A 12,063-nucleotide genomic window follows, 5' to 3' on the forward strand; every position below is an offset into this window, starting at 1 on the left:
AGTTGATCTAGGAGTTCCATTGTCTTCTGAATCTGGTTCAAAATTGCAAGGCTATGGAGTTGAACTCCAGTAGTCGCAAACCCAAAATTGGTTCGGTTGTTCAACGACGGTTATAAAATAAAAGATTTATTGTATATAAATTTATTAAGATTTATTTTTCCTGCATTAAAAATTTCTCTTATTTTGAGAATAACTTCATTTTTTTGTTGTGATTGATGATCTTATCGCTTTTCCTCCCAATTTAATCTCATTTATCTCGAGTTCAAAGTATTATCTTTCAAATGAGAGAAAAATATTGTTAACAAATATTCGGGAGTTAAGATTGTAGGTTATTCCCATCAAATCATTCCTAGTGTAAGTAATCTTGATTTTCATTCACAACTACATTCACTCAATTGTTTTTAATATTGCAAATAGTGTGAAAATGTATTTTCAACTTCCCATTAAATTAATTTCATAAGATGAATTGGAAGCTTTTATTCTGTATATTTAATTAAATTATATTTAGTAAATATATCTGAAATGTAATGCATTTATTTTTTCTACTTATAATAATGTTTCTGGAATTCGCGAAATTACTATACCCCATTGTTTTTTCCCAATTTTGCAAGAAAATTCATTTTATAGATAACAATAGGGAAAAAGAAAATTTTGCATTTATACAAATACATGATTTTGCCTAATTCGGGTATGAAGGTTTCTAGTCTAAAATTAGTTTTACTCTTAAAGCTGCAAATTTTTTGAATGACATTTTTAGCTTATTTTTGCAAGAAATGTGCAAGTTTAAAAACGTCATAACAAGGAATCGCTTAAATGATAAACTTCTAGTGGATATAAAGCACATCATCAGGGTTAAAATTACTCAGTAACCTATGCCCAGAAATGTGGTCGTACGCGACTAGGCGTGTTTTCCTTTTATGACCGGCTTAGGAGCATACGAAGAAACAGTTCATAATAGGGAAGTGCCTTTTGCGGCGAATAACGATTTTTCTGTACATGGGTTCGTATGCTTCTAAACAGGTCATGAAGGGCAAGCTCCCCTAGCCGCATACGATAACGTTTCTGTGCATGGGTTACAAAGCAATTTTAACCCTGATGATGTGCCCTATCTATCTAATTTATCGTAACATTTATGCACCCTCCTGTTATTGATAACATTTTTAAACTTGTACATTTCGACAAAAAATAGGCTAAAAATGTTATTTAACAAAAAATTGTAGCTTGGAAAGAGAAACTGATTGCAGATTTAAAATATCCGAATTCCGTTGTAAAAAATCTTATGCAACGGAAAGTGAAACAAAATCGTTCCCAAATGTAACCCTCAAAAATTTGTATCTTAGAATAATTATAATCGATCAATAATTTAAAATTCAAGTACAAAATTGAACATAATTTTTTTCGAAACAATTAGGATGTTAAAAGAAAATTTTTCTTTTTGTGCAAAAAAAATCTTATGTTAACATGAAGATGGGAATGTTTTTGATTTGCTTATTTTGTTGACAAGGAAGTGGTGTGAAAAAAGTCAACAAAAATATATTTACGAAACATTTGTACGGTAATTTTCGGCTATCCTAACTTTTTCTGTTATCTGTTTATTTCTAATGGGAATATCATTCTCAAGTTCAAAAGATTGCGAATCTACGAAAGCTTTTCTTATCTAATTAAAGATACCAAGTCAAAATTCACTGTCGTACAATTGGTAGTCTTTTTGAATTCCTTATTTAGTAATTTAAGAAGGCATTGTATACAAATAACTTATATTTTTACATTATGCACTATTACGTACACTAGTGCGTAATATAAAGATGCGTCTAATGTGATTTTGTCATATGTATCGAATACGTAATGGTGTCATATACTATTATGCTCCATTCCATACTATTATATGCAAGCGATATATATTACAAGATTTTTATTATGAGAAAAAACCTTTAGCCACATAACTAAAACAATAAAATTGTTTGTTGAAGCTATTTAATGGCTAATTTTTTTTTCTTTCTTTAATTGATTCATAAAAAGAATCAAGATTCTCCGAAGTTACTAAGCGAATGATTTTCTGGAGTTGTTTGTCACAAAGTGCACTTATCGCGTTCTTCCACCCGAAGAATACTCAAATATTGCCACTTACTGCTTTATTCCAATGAGAATCTTTGGAATTAATCTTTTTCGCAACATAAATTAATGGTATTATTTTAAACAAGACTAAAATAATCATTCACCCGAGATAATTTTTTTTAAATGTCACTATCCTACTGCTTCCTTTTAGCTATGCAGTTCGAGTCAAAAGAAGGAAATTTTAGTAAATATTTTTTGCTAAAATTAGCCAAAAAATCAATAAAATAAAAAAATATATAAATAACATAAGAAAATCCTAAATTTTCTATAATCAAGCGGATTTTTAAATAATATATGTATGGATACGCTGGATATTTTTTCACGTGGTATTCCGTAATCACTTCCCTTAATATATATTTTTAAAATCTTGGTTAAAAAGGAGGAAATCTCACATACGTAACATAGGAAGAAGCAAAAATGCTATTCAAATTTGAGAGTAACTGTTGTGGTAGGAAGGATAGGCACAAAAGGATTTAACGTCAGCAATGTGGTCGGTGCGAAATTTGAATAGCCATTGCTGAGATTCGAACCCGGTTCACCTCATTGGAAGGCGAAAGCTCGAGCCTCCACGGCTCTGTAGATTGTTACTAGCGTGATTTTGCAAAACGCTACGGATTTCCCGTGAACGGCATTTGATCTTCACTAACGCAAGCACGAATATTTCACTAGAAATCGCGGTATCATTAAAAAGTAGTTGTAGTTCATTTACGTCGCACTAGAGCTGCACAATGGGCTATTGGCGACAGTCTGGGAAACGTTCTTGAGGATGATTCGAAGACATATGCCATTACAATTTTGATCCTCTGCAGAGGGGATATTAACCCCGCTTCGGTAGCCCGACGATCTGCACGCGAAGTTGAGCACTTTACAGTAGAACAGTTTAACGAGGACCATTACAGCAATCCCTCGGTCCCTACACAGACTAATCCAAGTGGTTACCCACCCGCACACTGACCGCAGCCATTGATCATTAAAAAGTAAGGATAGCGTTTTGGTTAACGAAGGATTAAAAGTTTGCAAAATCTTTTTATTGTGTCCTGTTAAAATGCGTTAGGTCAAGACAAAATGTGATTTTTTGTAAAAATAGTGCATGCTAAACAAAACTAATATAGCATTCGAAATTTTAACTCTAAAATATACCAGACAAACATATCACCAAAAGAACAGTGTAGTACTAGAGTTATTCGTCTTAATTCTATTCGCATGCCCTCTGAACGCACTCCTTTGCTTTTCGACCCCACATCGTATGGTAAATGTTATATATTTTGTTAACTTAAAGTTATATCACCCTTGCAGTCACGTTGATTAGTTTTACATCAAAATATCCTCAGTATTGTTTCTAATTATGTGCAATTAGTGTTTATCGGAATTATCTTTAGAAAAGAAAAACGCGAAAGCATCCTATTGCCTATATAGAAATCGTGATGTTTTTCACTGAAAACATTCTCTTGGACAATTCAAAAATGTAACTTATCATCTTAGTGCCATAAGCTATGCATATAAAAATTATTTATAGCTCTATTCAAAAAAATGTGAAATGTAATAAATAAATTTTATCTTTATAAATTTTTAGGCAGTAAGATTGTTGTTGTCAGAGTCGACCTCCTGAAAGTATGGCTTTGAGTGATAATCAAAAGTTCATAACTAATGTATTTATGCAGCTGCCTCAACCATTGAATAAAGTGCAATGTATGCATGTGTATATAGATGGAAGTCTAAGAAATTTTCGTACCAAAGACATAACGTTGCCCAAGAAGCCTGAATCTGTTGAGGGTGAGTAAAAAATATTCCGGTTAACAATTTCATCATACATTGCTCACTTATTTGACTTTTATAGTAACTCTTTAACTTTACAGCAATAAATAAAATAGTCACACATCAATTTTATTTTAATAACATTCAACCATATAAATTTAAAAGCTGTCGTTGAGCTGTAATAAATTTTTAAAAAAAAGGTTAGTATAAATAAAAATATTAAGAACGAACGGGACATGCGTTAAAGATAGAGCATTACTTAACTTTTCGTCTATCCTTTGCCCACATTTTGCCTATTTTTTTTATCTATTTATTATGTTGGGTAAATATTAAGATGTCTAGATTTGTTCATATTGGTCCAAGAAAGGCTTTCAATAGTGGACTACGATTTATTTCTATTTAGACCCATTTTAGATCTACAATTTTGGGGTGTCTAGATTTTGTAATATTGGTCCTTGATAGAAATGAATCTTGTTCTAATATTTTATTCTATTTTATGACCGTCACTGAACAGCCGACTCAATTGTGGGGTTACGACTACTAATGATCATCTACGTAGCCTTGTAATTTTGAACCCAATCCAGAAGACAAGGGAACTCTTGGGTTAAGTATTGGGAGAAATTTTGCCTTCGTGGAGAACTTTTCGATGAAACTAAACCGCCTTTGTGTTACATGGCGAGGAAAACAGCAAAGGCCTCCCACAGTTAGCCTGACGGCAAGGGAAATCTAACCCATGATCTGTCTACAACTGATGGATGACATCTCACGTCAGCACAGTATTATGTGACAGCCGGGTGCAGAATTCGGAACATTTAATAAAGAAAAACGTTGTCAAAATTTGATGAATCAATGATCAGATCTGTCAGAGGAATGATGATGTATAAATCAATAAAGCCAGTTTATAGGTCAAATAAATTGAAAAGTGAAAATAGAAATTGTCACCCCCACTTTTCAGTTTTTTCAATTATTTTTAAAAATTCCTATCTCACCTGGCCATCAAATTTACTGTTATAAATATTTCCCAACAGCTCCTACCATTTTCTTCCGATAGTCAAACAGGCTCTGGTGTTTTTCATCCCTTTTGCCTTAATAGGGATTTGTCATATTTGAATAGTGTTTAATTAATTTTTTGTGACACTTAAAGATATATTAGTTTCACTCACTTTTTTTAAAAAAGAATTAAAAAATGTGTTTATTAAGAGATTTACGAAACACCACTCTGATTTTCACACTTTTTTCTATATTTTGTTCGAAGAAAGTTTGACTGTCTATCAGTAACTCGTTAACCCTTTGACGCAGACAGATTATCGAACATATTTTTTATACTTTTTTCATTATTTTGTATTAGTTAATCAAAAATAAGTGAAAAATAAATATATAATATTTCAAAAACTTATAGGTATGGCATAAAACATCGGTTACACCATGATCGAAACACCGGTTTTTTCAGCTTTAAAAATAAAATCTTCCAAATATAGTTCACTTCCAAACAATAATTTTTCAAATTCGCACTTATTTTCAGTTATTTACATTTTAGGTAGAATACATTTACAGATCTAAGAATAAAAGTTATTCATTATTGAAGTTACTTTAATTTACAAAATCAATCATCGAAATTTTTGAACATGAATTTTAAAAAAAATGTCTAACTTATTTTCGATTTTATATTTTAGTACAAATATAATTCAGACTATCTGACAAATTTTTTTTGTAATTATTAAAATGTTTTTATGACTAAAATAACAAAATATACTTTTGCTTCTAATTGGAGCGTCAGAAAAAATATATATAAAAGGGACACTGGTCTGCATCAAATGGTTAACCATGCAAATTTAGTAAACTTACTTTAACAACGTATAGAAAATAATATTTCTTTCGTTTTGTTAAAGCGTCATTTTTTAATGTTAGTGTTTTGATAATGTATATTATATTTGAAATATCGCAACAATTTAATTGCAGAATTACCTGAAATGGAGTTTTGTGGTTCAGCTACTGATTTTGATGTGGGAAATCTTGCTGATTACTACGCTCGACCAGTTAAATTTTATAGAGATCCTTTCAGGAAGGGTGACAATACCATTGTATATTGTGAAACTTACTGTCGTGAAGGTTTACCTACATGTGAGTTGTCATCAATAGTGCTTAATATAGAGAAATATTTAAATTAATTGTAATTGCCTAAAACATTCTTATGTTGTTGTTTTTTTTTTCAGTTGCAAATAATCGCTATAGGCTACTAGCTGCTGCCAAGAACTATTTCCATCAAGTCAACCAATTTACATTTCATCAACCGTTCAGTCTTTTTAGAACAGATGAGGTTCCTCTCACTCATATGCAACATGCCTTTTTTCCGGATTCACGTAATTCATTTAATCTATTATAAATGTATAAAACTGGGTAAGCTTAACACTAGGAAGTATGAGTCTTAAGGAAACATACGACTTGATGCAAATTTCACTTGTTAACACTTTAAAAACACTTTCTACTTCCATCAAGTCAACCAATTTACATTTCATCAACCATGCACTTTTCTTAAACGAGATGAGTATCTTCTGGCAACATGCCTTCTCACCGGATTCACGTAATTCATTTAATCTGTTATAAATGTATTAAACTGGGTAAACTTAACACTAGGAAGTAGTCTTAAGGAAACATACGACTTGATGCAAATTTCACTTGTTAACACTTTCTACTTCCATCAAGTCAACCAATTTGCATTTCATCAACCGTGCACTTTTCTTAAACGAGATGAGTATCTTCTGGCAACATGCCTTCTCACCGGATTCACGTAATTCATTTAATCTATTATAAATGTATTAAACTGGGTAAGCTTAACACTAGGAAGTATGAGTCTTATAGAAACATACGACTTGATGCAAATTTCACTTGTTAACACTTTCTACTTCCATCAAGTCAACCAATTTACATTTCATCAATCGTGCACTTGTCTTAAACGAGATGAGTATCTTCTGGCAACATGCCTTCTCACCGGATTCACGTAATTCATTTAATCTGTTATAAATGTATTAAACTGGGTAAGCTTAACACTAGGAAGTATGAGTCTTATAGAAACATACGACTTGATGCAAATTTCACTTGTTAACACTTTCTACTTCCATCAAGTCAACCAATTTACATTTCATCAACCATGCACTTTTCTTAAACGAGATGAGTATCTTCTGGCAACATGCTTTCTCACCGGATTCACGTAATTCATTTAATCTATTATAAATGTATTAAACTGGGTAAGCTTAACTCTAGGAAGTATGAGTCTTATAGAAACATACGACTTGATGCAAATTTCACTTGTTAACACTTTAAAAACACTTTCTACTTCTATCAAGTCAACCAATTTACATTTCATCGACCGTGCACTTTTCTTAAACGAGATGAGTATCTTCTGGCAACATGCCTTCTCACCGGATTCACGTAATTCATTTAATCTATTATAAATGTACTAAATTGGATAAGCTTAACACTAGGAAGCATGAGTCTAAAAGGATTTCACAAAATTCGGATTCACGTAATTCATTTAATCTATTATAGATATACTAAATTGGGTAAGCTTTATTCTATGAAGCATGAATCCTAAAGAAACATACGACTTGATTCAAATTCACCTGAGGTATATCACGTATTTTATTGCATATATATTTATGCATTAAGTGCAATGTGGGTTTCGAAGTCTCTTGCTAAATTCGCTAAAATTATTTCACAACCAAGTAATGAAGAGCACATTCTATTAAAGTATATAAAAAATTTTAAAAAAACATATGAAAGATTTAAAATTAGTCCACTCTCTTCTTATATATAAAGATATATATATATGTTTAACTAAATAAAAAAAGTATGAAAAAGTCTTTCTTTACTTCATCCTTTATTCACGATTTTTTTCTTTTTTGTTTTAGGATAAATGGTGCTTCACTGCATCTAAAAAATTTTAGCACACAATATAACAAAAATAGATTAATCATATCAAATAATGACGAAAACATTCTCACACAAGAAGTGAAGGGAAATATGTTTTTTTTCATTGTTTCAATTGGACATCGTAATAAGAGAAGTCTTTATTTTTCTTTTATATGCAGTATAAAATGTGTTGTTACGAGGGTGAATAAATTTAGAACCATTCAAGTAGCCAAAAAATAAATAACATTCAAATTCAAAACTTCAAAAACTATAAAAGTTTTGTTTCATATCAAAACTGTTTGTTACATTTAGCGCCATTTCCTTGAAAGATTTTTTATTTATTTATTTTACCTAGGTTCCGGATTTGTATGTGGAGACGAAATTGCAAAGGCCCATCACAAGGCCTGCTTATATGCAGGAGTGAATCTAACCATGTACGAACCAATCACAAATCAAGGACAGGTAAGTTATTTAGTCTCGAAATGGCATAGCTTTTGTAAATACAAATTTATACATTTTTTCAAGATAATATGGTGAATATGAAAAATAAATTACAAAGCAAGAAAAAGTAACCAACGAAGAGGGGAACCAATTTTTACAATGATAATTTCTTTGATTTCTTTCATGGTGCGATAAATATATCATTCAAAAAGGTAACCAAAAAACAGATAGAATTGATCAAAAGTTTATACAAGTATATTTTTTATATCATTTCCATATTTGTATGTACCTGTTTGTAAGTTTGTAATAAAGCTTTTTTGTGAGAAAAAAAAGCGAGAGAAGAAGAAAAAAAGAAAACAAAACAGAGCAAAACTTACTTTTGGTACATTCTTCACATTTTATCGATGAGAAATATTTCATTTTCTTTAAGAAATATTTGTTTTAAGAGAGAAAAAAATTTAAAAATAATTTTTTCCTTCAGTGGATGTATTCTATTGGTCCTGGTACTGCCATTGACATTACCGACGACATCTGTATCAGCAGATTTATCCTTATAAGAATTGCTGAAGATTTTGGAGTGACTGTGAAGTTCGGCAATTGGTTGGATTTCTCGAGTTTAAAGCCTATCGAAGCTCGACTCAATCTTGTTGTAGACAACTTGAGTCAAATAGACAAGCAAAGGTATTATTTTATTTCATGCAATAACTACGGCTGTTATACTTGTCTGTTTTAAATTATAGGCAAACTGTCTCATTCAATATTATTTTTTTTAAAATTACATTAGGTTTTGAAACAAATTTTTTCCTTGTCATAAATTACTTGTGTAAAGTTTTAGAAAAAAGTAAAGATTTCATTCGATATTTCCGTTGCAAATACTTGTACTTTTTCCCTAAAAAAGTAACGAAAGTACAAGTAAAAGTACTAAATTTAAAAAGTAACGAAGTACAAGTAAATGTACGTACTTTTTACTTGTTATCCCGAGAATACTCGGGCGTAGCAGAATTTGCCAGTAGGTTTTGTTTTATCACGTTTTTACTCGGCCGAAAGCAAAAATAATAATAATAATAATCTGCTGAGATTGAAAGTTTATTTGGGGTGGCTTTGCTGTTGAATTGTTGGACTGCACACGTGTTTTGTGAGATTGTATATTCAATGGTTGCTGAATTTACATAAGAAAAAAAAGGAGTAAAAAAATGACGTATCACTTCACTAACGTGCGGAAAGAATCTTTTTGTGCTGTGACTTGTTTTAAAAACTATCTTACGAGGACTAATATTTAACTTTTTTCATTTGTCCGAGATGAATAATAAACTAATGGTAAATTTAAATGTTTTTTACACATAAAAGAATTAAAATTTCGACTTAAAACTTGAGTATTACAAGTATGTTTTGTTTTAGTTCCTTGTATTTATAAATGAAATAAAAAATTAAAATTTCAACTTAAAACTTGAGTATCATGTTTTGTTTTAATTCCTTGTATTTATAAATGAAATAGAAAATTGAAATTTCAACTTAAAACTTGAGTATCATGTTTTGTTTTAATTCCTTGTATTTATCAATGGAAAAAAAATTTAAAATTTCAACTTAAAACTTGAGTTTGTTTCGTGAGTTGTGAGTGAGAATATTTCGTTTTAGTTCCGTGTATTTGTCAGTAAAATAAAAATATATGTTGATTTTTTACATTTTTTTTCTTCAAAAAACTTGTTAATGGAAGCGATGAAAAACTTTGGTACACTTGTCTAAGAATAGCCCAATCCATTAAGTAGAATTTTTAAAAAATACTGAAGATTTTTACATTTCTATTAAAAGCATTTTAAATTTCTATTTCTTTGTATATATTCAATAAATATATATTTAACTTTTTCAATTTCAGGACTGTGGATGAACTAATTTCCAAATTGGTTATCCGAGAAGGAAAGCCAGTGAAAGTGGCTTTGCTACCTGAAATAATACAAATTGCCAGCATATGTGGAGAATTTGATCCATATACCTTGCTGACCAAAGTGATGGAAGCACTTAAATCTTCATTGAGATGATAGGAAAGTGTTATATGTTAATTCATAAGTTCGTCATTATGAAGTTTATTCTAATTTTTGAAGGAAAAAAATTAATAGGTATTCTTAAACGTCCCAAATCGTTTCAATGTTGTACAAGTAGCTTACGTTTATTCTTAGGTCTAAGGTGTCAATTTGACTATGGCATTTGGTTTTAATCTATAAGCGCGAAATCTATTAAACTAAGATCGTAGTCCACTGAACTGTTCTGTGACCCTGCCTTATTATCCAGCTTCAAATAAATCGTTTTCCACTGTGGTTGTAAAAATCGTTCTTCTCAATGATTGAGCTGGATTTGTTGATTGGACGTTTCATAAAAAAGCATGTAATTTTCAATAATATGTTTTGTATAGTTTCGATACTTTTGTATTGAGATTGATTAAAGAAAGATTAAATTGAAGCAAAATTCAAAATATCTTTTCTGATTCTCTGAGTTCATTCAGTATAAGCACTGAAGTTTATGTTTCGCATTTGCACAGATTTCACTCTGTCATTGCAATGTTTTTCAAACCATAAGGTTTCTTTTGAGCTATTTTGTAGTTATAGATAACCAAGATTATTCGAATACTTCTGCAGTGAGCAAGTTTATAAATCAGAACAACTTAATAATTTTTTTATAATGATCGAATTTTCGCATACTTAAGACGCAGAGTTAATGATTCAAGGGTCTAATCTGAAATATGCTAATTAATTTGTTCAAGCAATATCGATTTTCAGCTTTTAAAAAAATGGGGAGGGGCGATTGGCACAATCTGGAAAATGAAGTACCATTACATTCATGAGAGTTGACGAAAGCTTGAGTCTTTTAGTATTAATTTCAACTTTTGTATATTTTGTGAAACTACTGGAACTATTTTAAGTATTAATTTTTTTCTGCTCGTTATGTAAAAGTATATGCCAAATAACTTTATGCAATACAAATTATGCAAAAATAATTTAGTGTAAAACCAATTTTCCCTAGAATCGCTATTTAATTTGAAAGTAAAGGGTTACGAATTTAGGATAAATAAAATTTTAAAAAATATAATTTACCGTCTTATTTGTTTGACTTATATCTTAATATATCGTCAGCATAGATCAATCAGCACATTAATGGTAAAACCCTTTAATCATCAATATTTGCATCTTAGCGTGATAAAGCATTGATCACTAAATCAATATTAAAGGTATTCTGTTTTTTTTCTTGCTTACAGCACAAACCTCGAAGCCTATTTTCAAAATTTCGACAAATGTCATGCATCTGTATGTGCCCTTAACTGTGTTTTAATACAGTAAATAAAAACTTCTGATTTTAATAAACTTCAAATCTTCCATGTTTCATGCATAAAAGTATTACTTTCAAATTATTGTTTGAATTTCAGCTGACACTGAAGATTTAGAAAAACAAATTAACTAGCAGTTACGTATCATTTAGTTAATTTATGCAACTTAAAAGTACTTAAATCATATACATTTCATGTCGTATGTAACTTAAAACCTATTTCTTTCCAAACCCATCATAAGAAATTCATGAAACTTTAAAGATTAAAGCTATTGTTAAAATTGTACGTAACATTTACTGTATTTGTAAAAAGAATACTTCAATATAATTTATTTCTCATATTTTAAGGAAACAGTAATTTATTATTTTTGTGATAAAATGTGCTTCATTAAGTAACAAATATTTTCGGACCGTCATTGTATTTAAAAGTTTCAGAAAAATAAATATTGATAAATATATTTTATTTATTAAACATTTAAAAATAATAATATTTTGTGGAACACTCTAACATATAAAAATTTTATTTTT

The 12,063-nt window shown here is 30.1% G+C and overlaps 1 protein-coding gene across 1 annotated transcript; it reads left to right on the forward strand.

The window, feature by feature from the left end:
- The first annotated feature begins 269 nt into the window (after positions 1 to 269).
- LOC107445117 (glutamine synthetase) lies at positions 270 to 10,687 on the forward strand. The gene is made up of 7 exons (XM_016059457.5): positions 270 to 354; positions 3,689 to 3,888; positions 5,830 to 5,991; positions 6,084 to 6,230; positions 8,135 to 8,241; positions 8,702 to 8,901; positions 10,094 to 10,687. Exons 2-7 carry the CDS (start codon positions 3,729 to 3,731, stop codon positions 10,254 to 10,256), a joined length of 939 nt encoding a protein of 312 aa, XP_015914943.2. The 5' UTR covers positions 270 to 354; positions 3,689 to 3,728; the 3' UTR covers positions 10,257 to 10,687.
- Positions 10,688 to 12,063: the final 1,376 nt, after the last annotated feature.

This window comes from Parasteatoda tepidariorum, chromosome 1, assembly GCF_982258835.1.
Source record: "Parasteatoda tepidariorum strain Cologne lab strain chromosome 1, Ptep-v5.0, whole genome shotgun sequence".
Lineage (NCBI taxonomy): Eukaryota > Metazoa > Arthropoda > Arachnida > Araneae > Theridiidae > Parasteatoda > Parasteatoda tepidariorum.

Bases quoted from the DNA above. Each gene is read 5' to 3' on its own strand.
- LOC107445117 (XM_016059457.5), top strand. From the start codon at position 3,729: ATGGCTTTGAGTGATAATCAAAAGTTCATAACTAATGTATTTATGCAG. The intron at 5,992-6,083 runs GTGAGTTGTCAT...TTTTTTTTTCAG, and splicing joins TCGTGAAGGTTTACCTACAT to TTGCAAATAATCGCTATAGG. The intron at 8,902-10,093 runs GTATTATTTTAT...TTTCAATTTCAG, and splicing joins AGTCAAATAGACAAGCAAAG to GACTGTGGATGAACTAATTT.